This window comes from Jatropha curcas, chromosome 5, assembly GCF_041381405.1.
Source record: "Jatropha curcas cultivar XTBG-Jc1 chromosome 5, XTBG_Jcur_1.0, whole genome shotgun sequence".
NCBI classification, from domain to species: domain Eukaryota; kingdom Viridiplantae; phylum Streptophyta; class Magnoliopsida; order Malpighiales; family Euphorbiaceae; genus Jatropha; species Jatropha curcas.
The window spans coordinates 269,788-294,308 of NC_143155.1; the positions used below are offsets into that span (position 1 = coordinate 269,788).

Sequence of the window (24,521 nt, forward strand, 5' to 3'; positions counted from 1 at the left end):
TTTATAACTATTTATGTATTTACCAATGTCTTTATATATGTAGATATATCTATATATTTATTAAAATTAAATATAAAGAGAATGATTGATTAGTTTTTTTTTTTTTTTTACTTTTCTCCTTTTTATAGATTTTTAAGTTTTTGTTTGTTTTGATTGTAATAATGATATTTATATTTTCCCAAAACATGCAATTGCAAGGAAGCAAATTATAACAATAAATCCTATATTGTATCTTGACTTGTTGAGTTTTATTCCGAGTACTAAAAAAGAATGAAAAAGCTTGATTTAGTTTTTAAACAGGCACTTTTTATGAAATTTAACGACAAAATAAATTTGATTCTCAACTAGTACATCGAGTGTGATATTCCGATCTGATTAAGTTGTCCGAAGAAGACAAGTAAAGCAAAGCCATTGGCAGACTTTTAAGATAATAAGACTAGCTATGGTAGTGGAATGCGAGACACAAAAATAAATTGAATTACACATGGAAACGAGAAAATTAATCATCAAAAGCGTTTGATAGAATGGTCTGAGGAGTTGGAATAACTCCAAGATTAAGCATACACGCTTAAGGGCAATTTTGAATTGAAATTAGGCTAAAATATGTGGTCACTGGATTCTTTTGAGATTATGGTGACTAAGATAGAGATATTAAGCATAGATGAGATGTGATTATTTATATGTGACGGATAGAGTTTCTTTTTAGTGATGAAAAGAGAGCAAGATAAATTAAAAAAAAAAAAAAAATGAAAAGCAATCCACATCTAGATGAAAGGGAAATAGGAATTATTAGTAGGTAGAGACCTTTATAATATAAAACTAGAGCGAACTTTTAAAATAAATATATAGGCATTTAGAAATATAGACTTTTAGTGAGCTAGCTCGTCAGTTGAAATCAAATTTAAGCTCATTTTTTTTATTAAATGAACTCTTTGTAAGCCATTGAGCCGAGTTCAAACTCAACTCTTAAACGAATCCAAAACATTAGTTTTGACTTAATTCATCAAGTTTATCGAATAAGCTCGAGCGGTTTTTTTTTCTTTTCTAAGAATTTATTGCTTATGACCCATACATACGAGTTTTTGCCACATGTCAATGTCAATAGTATTTATGGAAAAATAGGCAGTATTATCAGCTCTATTAATAGACCACACGTGCACTGAGGAGGAAGAGGGACTGGAGGGTTGGTAAAAGTTTATATAAGTTGAATGGTAGTTTGATGGCATGATGGCTTCTTGTGATTTTACACAGCTCATCGTGTTCGAGCTTCCATAGTTGCATTTTACATTTTTATCTATAATATATTTTCTTTTTACATTTTTTTTTCTTACATTTGTTGGAATTTTGTTGCAGTTTTTTTTATTATAAATATATTAACATTCCACGTTCTACATTTTTATTTATAATATATTCCTTTTTATATGTTTATATTAATATTATATAATTATATTTTCAAAACATTTATTGGTGTATTATAAATTGATAGAATTCTTTAATGTAATTAATTTTTATAATATTATTGTAAAATTCATAATAAATAAAATTATAAACCCAAACATTACAATAAATAATCTAAAATTTTATTATAAAATATAATTTATTTATATATTCAAACTCAAAAAATAATAAACACAATTCAAAAATAAATTTATAAATGTATGAAATCGTTGCGAATTTGAAATCGATAAAAAACAATTTGAAAATAGAGTTAACAAATAAAGTTGACTCATAACGATTTGGAATGAATTTTATCAATAAATATATAAAAATATAATATTGTACCGAAAAAAAATACCTAAGAAAATATAATTTGAAAATTATATGTAGGATTGAATCACGTTCTTTTAACTTTTTATAAAAGTTCGTCGAATTTTGATATATGTATTTCTTATAAATTTTGAATAGAGTTTTCTTTTATTATTTGTTATATATTTTCATTTTTAAGTGAAAGTAAAATATAATTCTGAAAATTATCGTTAAATAATTACAATAAGTCTGAAAAAAAATCCATCCAATATATTTCAAGATGGAAAAATAAATTAAAATGAAAACCTTGAAGGAAATAAATATACGGAATAATGGGCCAGAGACAACCCATAAGCCCAAGACTCACCGCCATTTATTTTTCAAAACCCGAAGTGCAAGTGGTACTTAAGAGTCAGACTCAGAGATCGTGATGCAACTATCTCAAGCAAATAAGGGTAGGATTGTCAAATTACCCAGAGTGATTTTGCCAGCGATTTTGGTACAATTGTATTCAGAAATTAGAAATAGATTAGGAACGGATAATGAAACGGATTTCTAAACTCGGAAGAACTGCATCTGCTTTAATATAAATACCAGCAACGAATTGAAAGGAAAAATATCTCATACGAGCTTTCTCTCGCACGTGTATCAATATCACAGACTCGCCCCATCCCTAGCCGTAGCCCCAGCCCCATCTCATCGCCGCGGCGCCCAGCCACCGCTACAGCTCGTTGACGCTGTACCCTACCAACTGTCGCCGCTCATCGTCGCGTCAAACTGGTGATTCCAAAACACACCGTGTCGTTTAATATCAAAGTTATCCGTTTCCCTTTCGTTTTTCTCTGTCTTCCCCGCTTCCCAAACACACCGTGTCCTTTAGGGCCTAAACCAGTTTTTATGATTCAATCATCTAAGTAGGAAGAGAGAGAGCGTGAAAGAAGAGGCATAAAATGAACCCATTGACGCTGGTGAAGCGAATACAGAACATAAATTCGAGAGAAGCAGAGTTAGGGATAACAGATGAGGCATCATGGCACGCCAAATACAAAGATTCTGCTTACTTTTTTGTTGGTGGCATTCCTTTCGACCTAACTGAAGGCGATTTACTAGCCGTCTTTTCTCAGTAATCATCTCTATTCTCTATTATCAATTTTCCTTTTTCCTCCATTTCTGTGCTGTTTTAGAGTCAAAAAGGGCTTGTTTAGCAGCTGCAAACTCTAGGTTAAGTTATCTTACAAGCTAAGGAACAAAGAGAGCTAATTGCTTGAACTTATAGAACACTAATAGAAACTTCGATGGAGCATCTGGCAATAGTTAAGAGCAAAACGCTAATAATTTTATAGGACTTTTGAATTTCTTTTGCTTTCTACTGTATCTTAGGAATTGTAGAAACTTGCATTTCAATGTGTTTAATTGGTTAGTGAAAAAAAAAAAAAAAAAAGAAAGGAAAATGTTAAGAGGGAAGTCTAGGTAAGTGTAAGGAAGTAAGTGTCCATACATACTTCCACAATTAATATTAGGCGACATGTGCTGGGATTTGGTCTCACAAAAAATTTATTTATAAACAAGCTTGATGGTTATATATGCTGTTGTTCACGTGTGATTTCTTATCATGGACAAATGTTGTTCTAATATCTTTCATTATGTGAATCAGTTTCAGTGTTTTCCTAAAAATTAGATATATTCTATCTTGTTTTGCCACTAATGTAAATAACCTTTTTTCAGATATGGGGAGATTGTTGATGTTAATCTAGTTAGAGACAAGGGCACTGGTAAATCAAAAGGGTTTGCATTTATTGCATATGAGGATCAAAGAAGTACAAATCTTGCTGTAGGTTGGTTCTCTTTTTCTACTGTGGCTCCATAATGATTAGAGTTACCAAATTACTTGTTTGTAATACATATGCTTCGATTTTTCTTCAGATAATCTGAATGGAGCACAGGTTGCTGGTCGGATTGTAAGGATTGATCATGTTAGTAACTACAAGAAGAAAGAAGAGGAGGATGAAGAAACAGAACGTCAGAAGAGAGAAGCCAGAGGTGTGTGCCGTGCCTTCCAAAGAGGTGAATGTACTCGGGGAGCTAGCTGCAAATTTTCCCATGATGAGCAAGTAAGACCAGTAGATTAATTCAGAAAAGATCATTAAAATGGCTATTTAGACACCCTTTTACTTTTGGACTGTTCTTTTATGATCATGCTTATGCTTGTGTGGTGGACAAACAAGATGAAAACAAAATTGAAGCAATTTAACCTTAATAACAAATTCATGACAGATTCAAAGCATCTCCGTATTATTTATTTACCTTATTTTTCAAATTCATGAATTATATGTAAATTAGAGAATCATTTTCAAGTTTATCTTTGGTTAAATTGCTCTCTTCCTGCAAAACAGTGGCAGACCATTGATCTTCTTTATCTTCAGGTTGCAGTAGTTTGGACAATTTGCACTTTTTGAAAATAATAAGTATTGCTCAGTGAACAGAGCAGACTCTCTTGCATCATTGTTTGCTGGCATACCACACAATGCCGATATGTATTGGATGATGTTTTAAATGATTAGTGTGTTTGATCTCCTCTAGGATGTCTAACTGCCCAACCAATGGAATCTGATGCAATACAGCTAGTTACATCAAGCAGCATGTCGGTTTTGGTTTTGTTATACATACTCATTAAACTCTGCCATTTTTGTCCACATTATGTGCTATCTGCACATTCATCTTTTTTACAGTGCCATTCTCCACTTCCCCCCCCCCCCCCCCCCTATTTCTCTCCCGTTTTTTGGCATGACTCGAATGAACTGGTGAAACTGAAGTGGAATTGCTCTTGATGACATATCAGTAGCTTGTAATGAGAAGATGATGATGCTTTGGTCTAGTAGGTCATCTCCAACTGCCTAATGTGCCTGCCTGACCTATGTACACCCAGATCTCTGCAATCAGTTAGCTGTATCAAACTCTATACACTTTTTGTTGCTAGTAATTTATGGTGCGAATTCAGAGATTTTCTCTCTTATAAACAATATAGACCTTACGTAGTGTTGTATAGGCTCATGCTTATTTCTATTCACATAACTAAACTTGCCTATCTTTCAAGGTTTCTCTTGGGTACCTCATTTTTCTTCTATTCAGATAACTAGAGATGATCCATGCTTTGAAACTGCTCATTTGGATACTATAATAAGTATGCTGATTTATTATTACAGATACAGATTGTAATATTGTAGTTGGAAGTGCTCATTTGTTCAAATTTTGCATTTCACATTATTGACAGTAATCGATTATGATGTGTGATTATTGTTTGAAATAAAATTTATGTTGCTTGTTCTATAGTAGGGGCTTTTTCAATAAGGCTCACATTGTGGGGCTCACATTTGTTGATACTTTCCCACATGATTACTTTCTATTTGCTTACCTTTTCTCTATTTGATATTGTTTATTCTATCTCATTACTTTAGTTATTTTTTGTTTACATATTTTCTTGTCAAAATAATGTTGAGATGGTTTGTGCTGAAGTTGGAAGTTAAATGGGAATTTGAATGTTCTGCAAAGCTTCAGATTATACTGTTAAATATATTCTGTATTCAATTAGTCTGAGGTGCCTATTTATACTTTACTTTCTTTTGCTTCCAGAGAGCTGCAAACACAGGATGGGGTCCTCAGGATAATAGCCTAAGATTTGGACATGACAAGTTTGAGGGTCCAAAGAGGAGTGATAAAAGATCTATCAATGAAAGGCACTCAGAGATCCACCTTAAACAAAGTGATAGGAGGGATGGCAATGGACTAAGAAGGCATGATGATAATGAGTTTGAGCGAAAGCCAAGAGAAGATCATCATTGGAGAGATGGGAAGAGAGCAAGAAGGCATGAAGATGATGAATTTGAGCAAAAGCCAAAGGAAGGTTATTATAGGAGAGATGATAAGAGATCGAGAAGGCATGAAAACAATGAATCTGAGCCAAAATCAAGAGAAGATTATCCAAGGAGCAGTGAAAACAGATCAATAAGGCGTGAAGACGGTGAATTTGAGCCGAAGTCAAGAGAAGATGATTATGATTATTTGCATCCCTCTCATTTGCTTTTGTCTCATTAAAAGATTCCTCCATCTAATTCTAAGTTTTGAACCATTAAAATTAAGTGAAAATACCCAAATACCCTTGAATGTTATTTCATCGTGTATTATTTGCATCTGACAATCTAACAACTATCTAACAGAAACCTTCCATCTTCCAAAAAGATGCTAGCAGCTGGTCTGCGGTATTTACAAGTAACATGAAGTTCAAAGTTGCTAAGAATTATATCTGCCCTTTATGCTACAGTAATGTACTGTCGCCCTTGGCATCACAACATTATTATCTATCAACCAAGAAAGGACAGTTCGAGGCTCCAAATGTGAGGGAGTAGAAACCACTACCTGTTGCATGTTGCTGTATAATTTTTGGCTTGTTTATTTATTTATTTATTTATTTTGAGATAATGCGAGTTCTCTTGTTCCTCCTTTTCCTTTCTCTCTATCTCCTTTTTCTTTTCTTTTTTCTATTTTCACTTATTTTTATTGGCCTATTATGATATTTATAAAATTAATTAGATAAGCTTTTGAATTAGTTAAACTATTCATTAATGCTACGAGTCATCGTTGAAGCTTTGAAGAACAAGATTTGACCTTTTAGTTAATAATAAATACTCACTCAGTATAAATTTAAGTAAAATGCCCATTGATTAATAGTATGTATTTGTTTTAATATTTTTAAGAAGCAAGATGCGTCGCAGCCGGATGTTTTGAGAAGTTTAACAACTCAGGATGGTGAAACGCAGGCCCACAGTCAGCTTCAATCTTCTGAATGCCCAACTTCTTTGTCAGAACTTTCGACAACTTCTGTTACACAGCCAATATCATCTGCTCCAAGTCCAACTCTACCCGAACCAAGACTGTCACCCTCTCGAACGTTAACAGTGCATGTATACCAGGAGCTGATCAACGAATTTCTTCTAACCTTCAAAGATGCAGCAGGTCCCAAAGGAAATGAGAAGGTCCCAAAGGCCTATATTTATTTATAATAATTATGATTTAAAATCTAATTATATTAATTATGTATCTTTAAAATACTGAAAGTTCAATGTTTATTACAAATTTACATTCTATATTTTTTAATATCTAAAAATCTCAATTATTACATTATTTCCAATATTTATCTAAATTTTAAAAGTAATATACATATGTTTATGTTTGTATATGTAAATATATCAGTGTCTATATTATATCTATATATTTTCTCCACCTATCTATATTTATATTTATTAGACTTTCTATCTATATATATTATTCATATTTACGTTCGATATTTGTATTTATAACTATTTATGTATCTACCAACGTCTTTATATATATGTAGATATATCTATATATTTATTAAAGTTAAATATAAAGAGAATGATTGATTAGTATTTTTTTTTTTTTTTTTACTTTTCTCTTTTTTTTTATAGATTTTTAAGTTTTTGTTTGTTTTGATCGTAATAATGATATTTATATTTTCCCAAAACATGCAATTGCAAGGAAACAAATTATAACAAGAAATCCTATATTATTATTTTCTTTAACAAAATTGCATGATAAAACATAAAATCATAATTTTCCTATAAAAATCAGTAGTGATAAATAGAAATTAAACCTAAAAAGCAAAATTGGATAAATTCAAGTAATTAAACACGCCTCATGCCTCTCTAAATGTATCTTCTCTTCTCCGGTTTGTGTTAACCTTCCCTCCTACTCTCTAACCCTAACGAGTTCCATAATCATCAATTCTATCTTTTTCCACCGCCTTTTCAATTCGCTTCTCCATTCGCCGAAGCGAGCCATCGCCGAAGACAGTACCTGACGGAGCTGCGTCCATTTCAACAGAAAAGCTCAAATCAACAAGCCAAAAGCTTACTGTTGGAATAAGGTGCAAATTTAGTTCTGATGCTTCTTATTGGCTATTCTTTTCTTCTCTTCATTTCAGTATATCTTAAGCTTTTATAATTTCTTGGTGTGAATCAAATACCATTACATCTTTAATTATTGTTCGTTTTTTTTGTTTGATTTTCTTCATCTGGAATGCCCAAAAAAAAAAAAAAAAAGGTCTACCTTATTTTTTTTTTCAATACTAAACTATACAGATAGGTGCAACACTTTTTACTACCGCATTCCTTATGATTTTCCAGGTTTTTAATTAATTTTCTTAAATAAAACAATGTCACAGTCATGGTATGATTAATTTTCTTTGATTTAGCTTTCATTAATATGAAAAACTCAGTTGCTATTAGTTATTTGTTCACTAGATGGGCTATTTTAACTAAGCTTTCCACCATGATTTGGATTTGGGTTTTTATACCCTATAAATTTCGCATATAAAGCTCTCTCTTCTCTCTTTTCTCTTTTGATCAGGTGTTGGCAACCATGTCTTCTGCTAAGGATGCCGATCCATCTCTTGGTTACCTGACCCGAAAAGACACTGAGGTGAAGCTTCCTCGGCCAACGCGGGTCAAAAATAAAACCCCAGCGCCGATTCAAATCACCGCGGAGCAGATTTTACGTGAGGCACGGGAACGCCAGGAAGCTGAAATCAGGCCTCCAAAGCAGAAAATCACAGACTCAACTGAACTTGCTGATTATCGCCTGCGTAAGAGAAAGGAATTTGAAGACCTAATCAGACGGGTTCGATGGAATGTTAGCGTATGGATAAAATACGCTCAGTGGGAGGAATCCCAAAAAGACTTCAATAGAGCTCGCTCAGTTTGGGAGCGGGCACTTGAGGTTGATTACCGGAATCACACCCTATGGCTCAAATATGCCGAAATTGAGATGAAAAACAAGTTCATAAATCATGCAAGGAATGTTTGGGACCGTGCTGTAACGCTCCTGCCTCGTGTGGATCAATTATGGTACAAGTACATTCACATGGAGGAGATGCTTGGCAATGTTGCTGGCGCGAGGCAGATCTTTGAAAGATGGATGAGTTGGATGCCAGACCAACAAGGATGGCTCTCTTATATCAAATTTGAGCTTAGGTATAATGAAATTGAACGCGCAAGAGGGATTTTTGAACGATTCGTTCAGTGTCATCCGAAAGTCAGTGCATGGATTAGATATGCCAAGTTTGAGATGAAGAATGGGGAAGTTGCGAGGTCTAGGAATGTGTATGAAAGGGCAGTTGAGAAATTGGCTGATGATGAGGAGGCGGAGCAGTTGTTTGTGGCTTTTGCTGAGTTTGAGGAGCGATGTAAGGAGACAGAGCGTGCAAGGTGCATCTATAAGTTTGCTTTGGATCATATACCAAAAGGTAGGGCAGAGGATTTGTATAGGAAATTTGTAGCATTTGAGAAGCAATATGGGGATAAAGAGGGAATCGAAGATGCAATAGTGGGGAAGAGGAGATTTCAGTATGAAGATGAAGTGAGGAAGAATCCATTGAATTATGACTCATGGTTTGATTATATTAGATTGGAGGAGAGCGTAGGGAATAAGGAGAGGATTAGAGAGGTTTATGAGCGTGCAATCGCTAATGTGCCACCAGCTGAGGAGAAGAGATATTGGCAGAGATACATATACTTGTGGTAAGTGTTTGACTTGGAATGTGGATTTTAACATATGTGTTGTTAATAACTAAAAGTTTATTTGGCTAAATATTGATGGTTTCTTTGTTTTATGCAATTCAGGATCAATTATGCTCTCTACGAAGAACTGGATGCAGGAGACATTGAGAGAACACGGGATGTTTATAGGTATGCCTGCTTTGCTGTTTTGAATATGTTAGTTAACCTTTTGGTTTAACTAAGTGAAGCTGTTGACTTGTTACATGTACTTTATTGTGAATAGTTCTTAACAAGTGCTTCTGCAAAAACTGTTCAACCTTCATTACAATTGGGAATATTCCAGTGTTTTGAACAATTGGCTTAGTCTTCTTACTGCAGAAATAAATCCACTGATTCCCATGTCCAACAATCTATCTCTTATAATTTTTTGTGATTGTAATTAGTATGCTGCAGCAATGTTGTTTACCTTGTTTAACAATTGAACATTATTTTTAGTTTGAAATTTGGTCTTGGAAGTTCTACAGCCATGTCTTGCTTTATCTTCTAGTTTCCGTAGTTCTCTGGTTAAATATGGAAGATTAATACTTGTGTTAATATCGAGCCTTTGGATATATCAATTTGTCTTTGTTTGATTGATGAATAGTTTGTCTTCAATCTGTTGGGGTACCATAACATGAGAGCTTCTTTGGTAGGTGAGGATGCCTCAAATAGTTGACAAGTCGTGGAATGTGGATTTTGCATCAATAGTTCAGATATACCCGTTATCTAAGTTTTAAAAACTTTAAGATTTGTAACTTGTCAACTTGTACCATTAAGTGGAAATGGAATAATGTCAAATTTAATATCTTTATGGTGGGATATTATGTCATATTTCATCTCAAGTGGTCAAACTTGGACATCTTTCTAGTGGTGTAAAAGGTATACATTTTGCGAAGGGTGATGTCTCTTGCTTGTGGATTAGATCATAATGGATTAACTCACTCTTGTTAGGTGGATAATGAGGCTTCAAAATCATCTGTATTGGAATGTTTATAATGAGTGGGTGATGAGAAGGAAGATTTATGCTGCTAGCAATACTAGCTTGATTTGCTAGGAAAGAAATATAACAAGAAAGAACATCATTAAAAACGAGTATTGGGCTTTATAGCAATTGTCTATGTAGCACCAGGTTTCATCGCGAGGCTTGGATGGAGTTTGTTTCATCGCGAGACTTAATGTTGGTTAAAGTGTCTGTTGTTTGTTTTGTATTGTGTCTACTCAGTTGAGCAATATTCTGGAAATTTTAAGAAAGGAATTCTTGTAATTGCTAGATTTTGCATACAATTGTACTTATGTTGTTTATTCACTTTGATTTTGTTTGATGGGGATCTTCTTTCTTCTTGTTCCCTTCTCTTGCTTGTGGTGCAATGCTCTCCCATGGATATACTTGTACTTTTTTTTTTTGTTTAATAATGTATTCATGGATAGACAGATTCCATAGACGTTGTAGGTTTCTGATTCAAATTATATATTTTTAGGGAGTGCCTGAACCTAATTCCTCATAAGAAGTTTTCATTTGCAAAGATTTGGCTTCTAGCTGCCCAATTTGAAATTCGGCAGTTGAATCTTGCTGGTGCTCGGCAAATTTTAGGCAATGCCATTGGCAAAGCTCCCAAAGATAAGGTAAAATTTGGATTGCTGCTATACTGTTGATTAATTATATTGCAGTTTATGGTTGTTGTCAATTCTCACTCTCTTGGCTTGACAACAAACAGATCTTTAAGAAATATATCGAAATAGAGCTGCAACTTGGTAATATTGATCGTTGCCGAAAGCTTTATGAGAAATATTTAGAGTGGACACCAGAAAATTGTTATGCTTGGAGCAAATACGCAGAACTGGAGAGATCTCTGGCTGAAACTGACCGAGCACGAGCAATTTTTGAACTTGCTATAGCACAGCCAGCCTTGGACATGCCAGAGTTGTTGTGGAAGGTAAATATTCTTAATTGATGCTCAAGCGTCTTTGTTTTTTACCAATGTCTCTAGGTTCACTGTCATATTTGAACTGTGATATGCTAGGCTTTCTATTGATTCTCGGTTTGTCCTAGTGATTATATCTTTAATATTCAATATATGTTGCATGCTCCCTCTATTTTTCTTCTTACTGTATGGGGAATGTATGCATAGGCATAAGATCATCTATAACTTATATTTTGTGGTCTTGTTGATTTTGTAGACTGAAACTAGCTGACAGATACCGATATAGGAATTATCATTATGGTTCCCATCACAGCTCACTGCCCACATCCCTAATCCCAAACCTTAACCAACATACACAGTGCATTGATTTTGATTAAATATGGTTGCCCCCTTGTTTGTACTGCAGTCTATGATATAATTTATCAGTTATTAATTTCTATATGGCTATTTCCGTTTAACTTAAGTAAAGCGGCCTACCCAGAACATGTAACTTATTATTTCCTAAGCAATTACTAGTTTATCAGCATTATCATACTCCTTCTTGATTTTTGATAAATTGCCATGCCAGGGTCTGAGCAAGGTATCATATATGATATTATTTTTATATGCTGCAGTAGTGGAGGACCATTTTAGCAACCTATACTCAGAGTCTTAGGACTAGGCGCAAAAAGTGACATCTTTTCCATGCTTCTTTTACAATAAACTTTCATTTTGGAAGTGTGAGATTTCTTTTCATTTGACCGCAGGCATATATTGATTTTGAGATCTCCGAAGGTGAATATGAAAGAACTAGACAACTTTATGAGAGACTATTGGACCGGACAAAGCATTTGAAGGTCTGGGTTAGTTATGCTAAATTTGAAGCATCTGCCATGGATGAGATTGTTGATGGTGCAGATTCTTTGGAAGAACAGAAGAAAAAGTGTATTCAAAATGCAAGAAGTAAGCTTTCCTCATCTGTTTTATCTTTGTAGTTGCCTTATTGGTAAATTATTTGGTCGTTGGAGATCTTACATTTCATTTTTCTCATTAGGGGTATTTGAGAAAGCGATTAACTACTTCAGAACATCAGCGCCTGAACTAAAGGAGGAACGCGCAATGCTTTTGGAAGAATGGTTGAACATGGAGAGCAGTTTTGGAGAATTAGGTGATGTTAGCTTAGTCCAGCCTAAGCTGCCTAAGAAACTCAAAAAGAGGAGGCCTATTGCTTCAGAAGATGGTCTGGCTGGGTAAGTCATTGGCCTTCATTGATTTACATAAGTTAGGTTAAATATTAATCCTATGCCTGATCTATTATAGTTCCAAAAAAAAAAAAAAAAAAATCCACATTTTGCACTTAATTGATGTTATTTTCCCACATCTGCATGCCGTTTCACTTGTTCCGCAATAAATTTTCATTGAAGTATCATCTTTGATAGCATTTGTGTAACTAAGTAACTGCTTGCAGGTTGGAGGAATATATCGATTACATATTCCCAGAAGAAACTCAAGCACCAAACCTGAGGATCTTGGAAGCTGCATATGCCTGGAAGAAGCAAAAGCTTTCTATCGATGATTAGACACGATAAGCTTATTTTGTAGCATGTTTTGCAGCAGCGTACATACTATTAAGAGAGATTCAGCGCTTGTGGTGACAAGAAAACAATAGCTTTGGCTGCCCAACTATTCTTTTCAGAGAAAGGGTTCTGACTATTTTAGCAATGGTTGTTTGACAGAGGCAGAAGAACGCGGAAGAGTATTATTCGGATGAGACAATCTGAAGAGGGTTAGTAATGGATCAGAAAATCTGAAATATGTGGTTTCTGGGAGAAAAAAAAAAAAAGCCACTGAAGATTGAGTGTAACTTGTAACCATGTGTTTTATAATTTTAGAATAACAGAAACATCAATTGAGTTCTCAGTTTTGTTTATTAATCATTTACGGCTTTTTTCACTTAGGCCTCGTTCGGTTTAAAATAGTCTATTTCCTGTAAAGTACATACTTTTTAAGAAGTACAATTTTAAAGAAATTATTTTTCAGGAAGTACAATTTGAATATATTTAGTATACAAATTAATTTTGTGGGAAGTAGACTGCTTTCGATCTACAAATTATATTAATATTCATAATATGGATTTGAGTTTATTTAGATAACAACTCATTACAATTAAGAAATTAGATAATAATTTACTCTCGGAAGAGTGGAATTGATAAGCAAATCAAATTCACCTACATCAGTTTAGTATTTGAAATAACCCGAATTTTTATTTTCAAAAATTTTCTAATTAAATTTAATAAATTGACAGCCTGAAAATGCAGTTAATTATTTAAATGTAAATTTATAATTCGTACAATGATAAATCAATCTCAAACCAACTGAAAAATCAAAAATCAAATAAAAATCGAAATTTGGGCTGAATCGAACTGGAATGAAACCGAATCAGCCCAGACTACTTTTAGAATCCTCTATCCTCTGTATCCAGCGCATGCTTCACATTATTTTCCATTATTCTAATCAAATCAATTAGGAAGATTAGATTAAAAATCAATAAAAAAAATAAGTGGACCTAACCTATTGCATCGTGACTATAGATATCAACTATTCTGACATTAAAATTCGATACAGATGAAATTGAAACAGTTTCCTCACCCATTCTCTGCGCCTCCAGTCAGTCCACCGGCGACATCACCGGCACGCAGAGCCGCCGCCGCCATCTCCTCCTCTTCTTCTTTCTTCTTTCTCTTCTTTTCTTTCTTTCCTTCTTCTTTCTCTTCTGCGTTTCTGCTACTGGCGAGAGACAGCCACAACGAACCGCGACTCCACCAGGCCAGGACGGATCTTCATCGCGGCGCCGTCACCACTGCCGCTCGATCTCTCTCCCTTGCGTTCATCCTCAGGAAACTCAGTGGCTCCGCCGGTGATCCTCTGGCAGATTGCGTCGCGCCATCCAAGTTGGAAGAGAGAGAGCGTGAAAGAAGAGGCATAAAATGAACCCATTGACGCTGGTGAAGCGAATACAGAACATAAATTCGAGAGAAGCAGAGTTAGGGATAACAGATGAGGCATCATGGCACGCCAAATACAAAGATTCTGCTTACATTTTTGTCGGTGGCATTCCTTTCGACCTAACTGAAGGCGATTTACTAGCCGTCTTTTCTCAGTAATCATCTCTATTCTCTATTATCAATTTTCCTTTTTCCTCCATTTTCTATGCTGTTTTAGAGTCAAAAAGGGCTTGTTTAGCGGCTGCAAACTCTAGGTTAAGTTATCTTACAAACTAAGAAACAAAGAGAGCTAATTGCTTGAACTTATAGAACACTAATAGAAACTTGGATGGAGCATCTGGCGATAGTTAAGAGCAAAACGCTAATAATTTTATAGACTTTTGATTTTCTTTTGCTTTCTACTGTATCTTAGGAATTGTAGAAACTTGCATTTCAATGTGTTTAATTGGTTAGTGAAAAAAAAAAAAAAAAAAAAAGAAAGGATTTGGTCTCACAAATAATCTAGGTATGTGAAGGGAAGTAAGTTTTCATACATACTTCCACAATTAATATTAGGCGACATGTGCTGGGATTTGGTCTCACAAAAAATTTATTTATAAACAAGCTTGATGGTTATATATGCTGTTGTTCACGTGTGATTTCTTATCATGGACAAATGTTGTTCTAATATCTTTCATTATGTGAATCAGTTTCAGTGTTTTCCTAAAAATTAGATATATTCTATCTTGTTTTGCCACTAATGTAAATAACCTTTTTTCAGATATGGGGAGATTGTTGATGTTAATCTAGTTAGAGACAAGGGCACTGGTAAATCAAAAGGGTTTGCATTTATTGCATATGAGGATCAAAGAAGTACAAATCTTGCTGTAGGTTGGTTCTCTTTTTCTACTGTGGCTCCATAATGATTAGAGTTACCAAATTACTCGTTTGTAATACATATGCTTCGATTTTTCTTCAGATAATCTGAATGGAGCACAGGTTGCTGGTCGGATTGTAAGGGTTGATCATGTTAGTAACTACAAGAAGAAAGAAGAGGAGGATGAAGAAACAGAACGTCAGAAGAGAGAAGCCAGAGGTGTGTGCCGTGCCTTCCAAAGAGGTGAATGCACTCGGGGAGCTAGCTGCAAATTTTCCCATGATGAGCAAGTAAGACTAGTAGATTAATTCAGAAAGGATCATTAAAATGTGCCTGCCTGACCTATGTACATCCAGATCTCTGCAAGCAGTTAGCTGTATCAAACTCTATACACTTTTTGTTGCTAGGAATTTATGGTGCGAATTCAGAGATTTTCTCTCTTATAAACAATGTAGACCTTATGTAGTGTTGTATAGGCTCATGCTAATTTCTATTCACATAACTAGACTTGCCTATCTTTCAAGGTTTCTCTTGGGTACCTCATTTTTCTTCTATTCAGATAACTAGAGATGATCCGTGCTTTGAAACTGCTCATTTGGATACTATAATAAGTATGCTGATTTATTATTACAGATACAGATTGTAATATTGTAGTTGGTCAAATTTTGCATTTAACATTATTGACAGTAATTGATTATGATGTGTGATTATTGTTTGAAATAAAATTTATATTGCTTGTTCTATAGTAGGGGCTTTTTCAATACGGCTCACATTGTGGGTCTCACATTTGTTGATGCTTTCCCACATGATTACTTTCTATTGGCTTACCTTTTCTCTATTTGATATTGTTCATTCTATCTCATTACTTGAGTTATTTTTTGTTTACATATTTTCCAGTCAAAATAATATTGAGATGGTTTGTGCTGAAGTTAGAAGTTAAATGGGAATTTGAATGTTCTGCAAAGCTTCAGATTATACTGTTAAATATATTCTGTTTCAATTAGTCTGAGGTGCCTATTTATACTTTACTTTCTTTTGCTTCCAGAGAGCTGCAAACACAGGATGGGGTCCTCAGGATAATAGCCTAAGATTTGGACATGACAAGTTTGAGGGTCCAAAGAGGAGTGATAAAAGATCTATCAATGAAAGGCCCTCGGAGATCCACCTTAAACAAAGCGATAGGAGGGATGGCAATGGATTAAGATGGCATGATGATAATGAGTTTGAGCGAAAGCCAAGAGAAGATCATCATTGGAGAGATGGGAAGAGAGCAAGAAGGCATGGAGATGATGAATTTGAGCAAAAGCCAAAGGAAGGTTATTATAGGAGAGATGAGAAGAGATCGAGAAGGCATGAAAACAATGAATCTGAGCCAAAATCAAGAGAAGATTATCCAAGGAGCAGTGAAAACAGATCAATAAGGCGTGAAGACGGTGAATTTGAGCCAAAGTCAAGAGAAGATGATTATAAGAGGGATGAAAGAAGATTGAGAAGGCATGATGGTGATGGATTGGAGCAAAGGTCAAGAGACGATGATGATAGGAGGGAGGACAAGAGATTAAAGAGGCATGAATCGGAATCCCATCTTAGAGAAGACTGGGATAGAAGAGCAGGGGACAAGCGACCTGTCCATGGTAGGGATTCTTCCTCCAGTCGTCATAAAGGAACAGATGATCACAGGCGTAAATCAGAGAGATGAGAATCCCTGAGGAGCACCATTTCAGGCTTACCAATATGCAACGGGATTATTCCAAGAGCAATGACTTATTATTCTTGTAGCTGTATAAGGTCTATCTGTACTTTGCTTAGCTTGTAAATTTTGACATTGGGGTATCTACAATGTTGCAGCATAATTCAGCAGGACATCTGATGATATGTTTGCCATTCAAAATCATTGAATTCTCAGAGTAGTTGATTCTTTTTTGGAAAAGGGCTGGAGAGGGGGGAGGGACACTTTGATGCGGCTGAAATGTCTGAGGGAAAATTTTAATTGCGAGACTTTATATTGAGATGAGATAATATTCTTCAGTTTCATATCCCAAGTTTTCTTTTCATTAGATATAAAATGTGTAAAATGTTTGGTTGCCTCCTTTCATAGTCCTTTAGAAATGAGATGATATGGTCAATCTACTGATTAAGTGGAAATATGTCTTGTTTTTCCTTCAATTTATCTGGCTAGATATTTACTGTGGATTGGTTGGTCCAAATGTGATTATGGTGGTTTTAAGATAAGGTAAAATTATTTATGCAGGCCTTTTTGTTCTCTGACTTGTATGAACAGTGGCCGATTCATCATTTGAAATAATTGAGCATTGGGGTTGAATTTGTAATGGTTTTACTTGCACTTGAACACAAAATGTCATGCTCAACCAACCATTTTAAATAGCTAGCTATCCAGCAAGAGTAAAAGGTAGCACTAACAAGAAGCTGGATATACCAGAATGTTATAAACTGAGGTTTTGTACAAAGAAATACAAGAATCAACCATTTCTGTTAATCTAGTTAGTCCATACGAAACAATTACTTTTTGCAGTGAATTTATCAAGCAAGCCTAACCCTGCTAAGGGTCATATAGCTCTAAACCTGATTAATTGAGTGGCTCCTTTTCTCATGCAAGAAGTCTGTCTCTTACATGGCTTGCATATATAGATTCAGAAGTAAACTAAATTTTCCACTATAAAAGAGTAGAAGACAAAATGAAATTATATTCTGCATAAAACGAACTCGATAGCATCTCAAAAAATATAATAGAAAAGCCAAACAAGGTCCATATTTACACAATTCATTCTCAAGCTTTAGATTGGCAAATGTATTATATTATAGCCAGAATGCATGGAATCTTGCTACCAAAAGATAAGTTAAGGAATGAAAAATCTTAGTTCATAAAAAATTATTTCAAGCATCTTCTACTCTTTAGCTGCATCCACTCCAAATGAGGCATCATGATCATGGACCCAAGTTCTTTTCTTCAATTGTTTTCACTAGTTGCCATTCCGGGTACCAGTGTTCTGCTGCTACTTTCTCTGCCGAAAACCTCACTGTTAACCTTTTCTTCTGCATAGATAGTGTTACCTGAAACCATTACACCATCGTGAACAATGGGTTCGAAATCTGGATTGTTCATTTGTTCCTCTGTAATTTTCTGAGCTGCAGCATCTTCCCAATCTTCTGTAACAACTAAGGTGCCTTCGCTTTCCCAACTTTTGAAAATTCTGTCTGGTCCAGGCTGCCAAAGCAGTTCTCCTGTGCTTTGTTTGAGTATAAATTTGAATTGGACTGTTGTCTCAATGGGCACATCCTGACCAAAATTCAAAATCTTTATCAAAATTCGCATTAAATCCCTGGAAATCATTTATGCACTGAACTCTAGAAAATTTGGTGAAGTTAATTTTAAATCTTTTCATATTTTTTACGAAAGAAAATATTCATTTTACATTAGCTTTGTAGAGTTGAGCATAACTAACAAAATTGTATCATTTTGGACCAAGAAACAAGGGGTTAGTGTTCTGTTAAAATAATCTGCCATACCAACTCAACATTCCAGATGTTCCCATCTGACCAGTTCATTGTAATAGCATCCACGGTGTTCCACAAACCAAGCATTGGGTGATCACCCACCAGGAGAAATGCATCCCCAAAGGAGCACTCCTTCTGCAACTGGAATTTCACACGAACAGTCTTTGGTTTTGCTAAGAAGCAAAGAAGTTTCGCATAATAAGTTACAAGTTATAGTAATTATACTTCAACTCAAGAATGTGGAAAGCGAAGAATGTCGTGACTCACGCATTTGGTGGTCGGCTAGCTGATTTTCCAGGCCTATCACCTGTTTGACATATAAACAAGCTTACAGTTTCAGATTAATTCGATCATGTTCCATGATAAAGTAATTCCGAAATTCGTATGGAACACTAGGCTTAGTTAGAAAAGCAGGAACACCATATAAGAAATAGCAATGCTTTTGAATATAGGCAATGCAAATATGTAAAACCAAAACACTAGGCATAGCTTATACCTGTGGTCTTGCGTTGCTAAGAAAATTGTAAAACCATCACTGAAGTATTGAAACACTCTTTCAATGAATGCAGGTCCAAAAATTAAGGAAATATCAGTCTTCAGCTACTATGTAATAAACTAAATTGAGATAGTTTACCTCCTTTTTTTTGGGTACTTTAAATAAAAAAATTAGTCAAATAATAGAAATATAATTACCATTATAAAAAAAATTAAATTTAAGAAATCTAAAATATCATGCAATTCCAATTTATAGTATTTGACAGAGAGAAATATATCTCAGTTAACATATTCAATTTGCATTAGAAATTCATCCATAATAGGATTCTTTATGATAAAACTTCGTGTTAAGGAGATTACTTTATCATATGATCAGCCTGAGAAATTAACATGTAAATTTCAAGTGATTAATGTCAAAGCGATCTTTGTTTTTTAGGTGCAGTAAATGATGATCAGCAGTCTGCCAGTCAGTTAATATGAAACGACAAAAAATAATTTCTCAGAAAGGAAAAAGGGAAAGGTACCTCAGTAGCAGCACAAAACACCACAAGAGATTTAGTGATATTGGATCGAAATGAAACCAAATGATCATCAAAATGAAGTCTCTTGAAATTTAGAGATGGTGAAAAGCCAACATCAGATCGACCCAATAGAGTTAAATTGGACGGTGATCGATTCTTGCTGCTGATTGTTGTAAAGATGTTGAACGACAAGCTGTTGGTTAAAGCTTCCATTGTTGTACAAAACAAATGGAAACAAATGGAGATGGGAATTGGAATTGCAGAGAAAAGCTATTATAATATCAGTATATATATACTTTGCCAAATTATAAAGGAAAGGCAAGTGTACGGATGTCATTAGAATGTGGGTTGTTGACGCGTGGCAAAATCAAAATGGAAAATGTTCCGTTTGTTAATCTGAGTCATAACTGACAGAGAGATTTAAGCATGTTTTACTGGGTTTATTTGGTGCTTGGTCAAGACTCAAGAGTTATCCTTGACTGTTAAAAGGTAGAGACTTGGTATAGAACTTGCTTAAGCGGGTGTACATTCCATCCGTACACTACGCTATTTAATATATATATATATATAATTTTTTGATTCAAATAAAATTATTTTTTGACCATTCATTAAAAAAAAATAATTTTTTAAAAGATCTTTCATTGACTATTTTTGTATGAAATATATTTTTGAGTACAAATATGTTTAAAAACATTTATATAACTAGAAGTAGCATGTTAGAGGCAAAGAGTAGAGTTTATAAATTTTGGCTCAGAGCCTTCGGTGTAGAATGGCCGACCTAAATTTCATAACATCTTTAAGAGGTAAAAGGATTTAAGTGTCCCAATATGAGATATAAAGTTTAGTAGAGAAAAATACTGGCTCAAAACTTGCTGAAATTACATGAAATTTAGGGTTCAATTTGAATAGTACATAGTATCATTTCACTAATATGTGATCATCACTGAGTTTGCTGCTCCTAACAATAAACTTATACTGCAGATCTGTCCTTGTTGAACACTACTACAAAGTTTCAAATCTTCAGCCATTCATTTTGCAATGCTGAAATGATCTCAGATACAATGCTAACAAGTGTTTGATTTTTTGACAATATGACTTGTTTTCAACTCCACCTCCACCAAGTGATTATATCATCCAGCAATATCTAATTCGATCCTGCTGCTTCAGGAAATAAACTTAGCAAGGATTTGATATCATTTCTAGAGACTGAGGAGAAATCTTCAACTCCATGTTCACCAGTAATCCATACATGAGCAATTCCCTCCACTAAAATGATGGAATCGATATCGATCTCTTAATAGTATATCTCTATTGTAAAGCTTAGATATGAGCTTAGCCACTGAGTGACAGTCCCCACAAACACGAAGATTTTTCACAATTCTGATTGGTTGCGATGGACCCACGCTGATAAGCCCAAAGGCAATTGCTAGCTTTTCACTGTGAAGGTTAAGGGCCTTCTCCTTCATGTCTTCTTCTTCAACAAATTGCAGAACATGGGACGCGTTGGGCACATAACCGGCAGATTTTAATCTACCAATAATCTCATCCAACTTTTTGTATATTTCTTTGCAGAGAGGATGAGAATTGTCTCCCACGAGAAATTCATGAATTACACCATCAACCTCTATTGAACTACAACCTGGTTCTTTCTTAATTCCATTAACTTTCATACACTGCCTTAATTCAGAAACATTTTCCCATTTCCCTGTTTTGGCATATATATTGGATAAAAGCACGTAGGCTCCATGATTTTCAGGGTCTATTTCCAGCAAACGGCTACAAGCCATTTCAGCAAGCTTGACATTCCCATGGATTCTACAGGCTCCTAGTAGAGCTCCCCATACAGAAGCACTAGGGGCTATTGGCATTTTCTCTATGAATTCAAAAGCTTCTTCCAGAAGACCTGCACGACCAAGGGTATCAACCATACAAGCATAGTGCTTGATTCCAGGAACAACATCATAAACAGACTCCATTTGATTAAAAAACATCCTCCCTTCATCCACTAATCCTGTGTGGCTACAAGCACATAACAAATTGGTAAATGTCACAACATTGGGCTTTACCTTAGCTTCTTGCATTTTCATGAACAAATCTATAGCATCCGTTCCGCGGCCATGCATTGCCAAACCAGCAATCATGGCACTCCAAACAAACACATCTCTTCTCTCTGCTGAATAGAAAATGTCAAGTGCCTTATCTAGATCACCACATTTGGAATACATATCGATAAGTGACGTTGTGAGATGGCAGTTTAACTTAATGCCTTGCTTCTTGATGTAAACATTGATCCAGTCACCAACATCTATTGCTCCCAATTGAGCACATGCGGAAAGGGTACTTACAAGTGTGACTTCATCTGGCTTTGCAGCCTTACTGAGCTGCAATTCGTGGAAAATGGCCAAAGCCTCCTTTGGCTTTCCATTCTGTTCATAAGCAGAAATTAGCACATTCCATGCAGATATATCTTTTCTCGGCATGGCATTAAAAAGATTCCTAGCTGCATCAAAATCTCCCTTTTTTGCATAGCCATCAATCATGGTTGTCCAGGAAAAAATATCTTTCTCCTCCATCTTATCAAACAATCTCCTTGCTTCTAAAATACTTCCAGTTTTCAAATACATATCAAGCATCGCATTAGTCACAGTCAAATTCACATTAATCCCATTTCTCTCAATATACTGGCAAACCCATCTCCCAAACTCTAAGTCCATCGACTTTGCGCAGGCAGACAAAATACCCACCATTGTTACATCATTCGGACTCACATTCTCCGCCTTCATTCTTTGAAACAACTCTAATGCCTTTTCAGGAAAGCCTCCTTGTGCAAACCCTGTAATAACCGAATTCCAAGAAACAACATCCTTCTCATTAATATTCATAAACACCAGATAGGATGAATCCATATCTCCACAAGAAGCATAACAATGTATAAGCGAGTTTAAAATGAACAAATTCGAACCCAGTGAAGCCTTAATAGCCATCCCATGAATAGCTTTCCCAACAGGCAAACAAGAAATCCCTCCAGCAGCTTTGATAACAAAAGGGAAAGTGAACTTATTTGGAAAATCTAGACTCTCATGAAGCATTCGGATAAATATCAATAGGCCCAGAATGGGTTCTGGGCTTGAAGCAAAAGCGCGAATGAGAGTGTTCCAAGTGTAGAGATTTGGTTGGGTAATATCTTCGAACACCTTGAGAGCATAATCGAGGTTGGAGAAGGATGAAAGAGCCGACACTGTGAAGAGTTTACTGGCTGAGTAACGGTCAAAGAAGAGGCCTGAGCGAAGCATTTGAGCATGCAGCTCTTTTAGATGCTTTAAATTGGTGCATTGATCTATGAGAGAGAGTGTACGCTGGTTGCTTTTAGAAGGACGGTCGTTATTAACAGTTATAATTGCGGAGTTTGGATTTCGCGAGAGAGAACGAGGTACAGCGTTTAAAGTTGCCATGACTTGTGGGGGCTACTCCTCTTTTGCCGTTTGCTATTTATCCTATTTGATGAATTTCCTAAAATATCTTTAATGAAATTTGAGGTATGCTAAAATATCATAATAAGAAATTTTAATTTTAACAAATATATATAATATGTAATTGTAATTAAAAAAACTTAAATAGTCATTTAAAAATTTTAATTTTAAAAAATTATAATTTTGTCTATTAAAATTATATATTTAATATTTAATTATATATATATATATATATATATATATATTTAATTTGGCATTATCCTTTTTCAATATTCTACTTTTTTATAAAATTTCAAAATTAATTGCTTTATTCTTTAGAAAATTTTTATTGAATAATTCAATTATTTATTATATAATAATTAATTAATTTATCTGAGGTATCATAATATTTTTTGTGAAAAGTATAGAAGTAAATTTATAAATTTTGAAAAATGAGAGGATCTAACATGAAACAATTAAACATTAACCTTATTACTCCCGCTAAGTATTATGACCTAAAAACAAAAACATTAGCAAGCTCTCTACTTTTTTTATTATTATATTTTTTAGCATTAGAAGGAGATTATAAGTTGATGAGATTCCATGAACTTTGCACTCACTATTCATTAGTCTTGTTTTTAGTAGACAAAATATTATAACTTTTGCATCATCAAATTGATGCAATTACAATCTAATTTGCATTAACATCTAATTTATTATTTTTACATCTTAAAATTTATTCAATTTTAAAATCAAATACTTAATTTTTTATTTTTTTATTTATTATATGAATACTTGGACTTGATTTTATTATTTATCGTTTAAATACTTGGATATGGAATCCATTTTTTAAAATTATTTTAATCAAATTTCAATCTTAGTTTACTTTTGAGATGTAATTGTAACAAATCAACAAATTCAGGGTGTTGTAATTTACTTTGCACCCTAAAAGCAAATTAGGGTGTAATTACAATTAAGTAGATAAGATCAGAGCAAATGTCTATTGAGAGTGAAATTGTAACTATTCGAAAAATTCGGAATAAAATTAAAGATTAGTCCTTTTTATCAAATATACAATTCTATTAAATTTTTTCAGGATTTGATTTTCCTTTTCTTATTTCCCTCAAATATTAAAAAAGAAAAAAAATGTTAAGAAATAAATATGTATCCTAAAATAATTCTATGTACCCCACATGATTGTATTTATTTAGCTGGTGCTATGCCTTGTATCATATCAAAAATTTTAAGAACTATACATTAAATACTTATCAACACTGTATATGAACTCACTTATACATTATATCAATTACTAAACAGTATAATTTCAGCGTTGATGAAACTTTTTTAGTTAGAGATAGTAATAGGGACAGTTATTCCATATATTTTGATATTGAAAATCAAGTTTTTGAGATTGAAACTGAT

General features: G+C 34.3%; 5 protein-coding genes across 5 annotated transcripts; 3 read left to right on the plus strand and 2 right to left on the minus strand.

Annotated features, from left to right (window-relative positions):
- Positions 1 to 2,246: 2,246 nt before the first annotated feature.
- LOC110008653 (zinc finger CCCH domain-containing protein 42) lies at positions 2,247 to 6,222 on the plus strand. The gene is made up of 4 exons (XM_020678272.3): positions 2,247 to 2,869; positions 3,472 to 3,581; positions 3,670 to 3,857; positions 5,377 to 6,222. Exons 1-4 carry the CDS (start codon positions 2,697 to 2,699, stop codon positions 5,836 to 5,838), a joined length of 933 nt encoding a protein of 310 aa, XP_020533931.1. The 5' UTR covers positions 2,247 to 2,696; the 3' UTR covers positions 5,839 to 6,222.
- A 1,190-nt stretch (positions 6,223 to 7,412) lies between these two features.
- LOC105630526 (uncharacterized) lies at positions 7,413 to 13,177 on the plus strand. The gene is made up of 8 exons (XM_089721190.1): positions 7,413 to 7,687; positions 8,170 to 9,338; positions 9,441 to 9,506; positions 10,835 to 10,979; positions 11,072 to 11,290; positions 12,025 to 12,220; positions 12,312 to 12,507; positions 12,726 to 13,177. The coding sequence occupies exons 2-8, from the start codon at positions 8,182 to 8,184 to the stop codon at positions 12,835 to 12,837; spliced, it is 2,091 nt and encodes a 696-aa protein (XP_089577316.1). The 5' UTR covers positions 7,413 to 7,687; positions 8,170 to 8,181; the 3' UTR covers positions 12,838 to 13,177.
- A 685-nt stretch (positions 13,178 to 13,862) lies between these two features.
- Positions 13,863 to 17,160, plus strand: LOC105630512 (zinc finger CCCH domain-containing protein 25). The gene is made up of 4 exons (XM_012212348.4): positions 13,863 to 14,417; positions 15,023 to 15,132; positions 15,221 to 15,408; positions 16,164 to 17,160. Exons 1-4 carry the CDS (start codon positions 14,245 to 14,247, stop codon positions 16,815 to 16,817), a joined length of 1,125 nt encoding a protein of 374 aa, XP_012067738.2. The 5' UTR covers positions 13,863 to 14,244; the 3' UTR covers positions 16,818 to 17,160.
- Positions 17,161 to 17,803: 643 nt separating this feature from the next.
- Positions 17,804 to 20,002, minus strand: LOC105630535 (uncharacterized). The gene is made up of 4 exons (XM_012212378.4): positions 19,654 to 20,002; positions 18,902 to 18,941; positions 18,647 to 18,807; positions 17,804 to 18,416 (listed from the first exon to the last, which is right to left on the minus strand). Exons 1-4 carry the CDS (start codon positions 19,861 to 19,863, stop codon positions 18,087 to 18,089), a joined length of 741 nt encoding a protein of 246 aa, XP_012067768.1. The 5' UTR covers positions 19,864 to 20,002; the 3' UTR covers positions 17,804 to 18,086.
- A 506-nt stretch (positions 20,003 to 20,508) lies between these two features.
- Positions 20,509 to 23,121, minus strand: OTP81 (Tetratricopeptide repeat (TPR)-like superfamily protein). Its single transcript, XM_012212391.4, has one exon. It carries the CDS (start codon positions 23,100 to 23,102, stop codon positions 20,883 to 20,885), a length of 2,220 nt encoding a protein of 739 aa, XP_012067781.1. The 5' UTR covers positions 23,103 to 23,121; the 3' UTR covers positions 20,509 to 20,882.
- Positions 23,122 to 24,521: the final 1,400 nt, after the last annotated feature.

What these genes read in the sequence shown, in the direction of transcription:
- LOC110008653 (XM_020678272.3), top strand. Translation starts at nt 2,697, where the DNA reads ATGAACCCATTGACGCTGGTGAAGCGAATACAGAACATAAATTCGAGA. An exon ending in TTACTAGCCGTCTTTTCTCA is followed by an intron (nt 2,870 to 3,471) that starts GTAATCATCTCT and finishes ACCTTTTTTCAG; the next exon opens with ATATGGGGAGATTGTTGATG. An exon ending in AATTTTCCCATGATGAGCAA is followed by an intron (nt 3,858 to 5,376) that starts GTAAGACCAGTA and finishes TTTTGCTTCCAG; the next exon opens with AGAGCTGCAAACACAGGATG.
- LOC105630526 (XM_089721190.1), top strand. Translation starts at nt 8,182, where the DNA reads ATGTCTTCTGCTAAGGATGCCGATCCATCTCTTGGTTACCTGACCCGA. An exon ending in TGCCAGAGTTGTTGTGGAAG is followed by an intron (nt 11,291 to 12,024) that starts GTAAATATTCTT and finishes ATTTGACCGCAG; the next exon opens with GCATATATTGATTTTGAGAT. An exon ending in GTGTATTCAAAATGCAAGAA is followed by an intron (nt 12,221 to 12,311) that starts GTAAGCTTTCCT and finishes TTTTCTCATTAG; the next exon opens with GGGTATTTGAGAAAGCGATT.
- LOC105630512 (XM_012212348.4), top strand. Translation starts at nt 14,245, where the DNA reads ATGAACCCATTGACGCTGGTGAAGCGAATACAGAACATAAATTCGAGA. An exon ending in AAGTACAAATCTTGCTGTAG is followed by an intron (nt 15,133 to 15,220) that starts GTTGGTTCTCTT and finishes ATTTTTCTTCAG; the next exon opens with ATAATCTGAATGGAGCACAG. An exon ending in AATTTTCCCATGATGAGCAA is followed by an intron (nt 15,409 to 16,163) that starts GTAAGACTAGTA and finishes TTTTGCTTCCAG; the next exon opens with AGAGCTGCAAACACAGGATG.
- LOC105630535 (XM_012212378.4), bottom strand. Translation starts at nt 19,863, where the DNA reads ATGGAAGCTTTAACCAACAGCTTGTCGTTCAACATCTTTACAACAATC. An exon ending in TGTTTTGTGCTGCTACTGAG is followed by an intron (nt 18,942 to 19,653) that starts GTACCTTTCCCT and finishes TATGTCAAACAG; the next exon opens with GTGATAGGCCTGGAAAATCA. An exon ending in ACATCTGGAATGTTGAGTTG is followed by an intron (nt 18,417 to 18,646) that starts GTATGGCAGATT and finishes AATTTTGGTCAG; the next exon opens with GATGTGCCCATTGAGACAAC.
- OTP81 (XM_012212391.4), bottom strand. Translation starts at nt 23,102, where the DNA reads ATGGCAACTTTAAACGCTGTACCTCGTTCTCTCTCGCGAAATCCAAAC.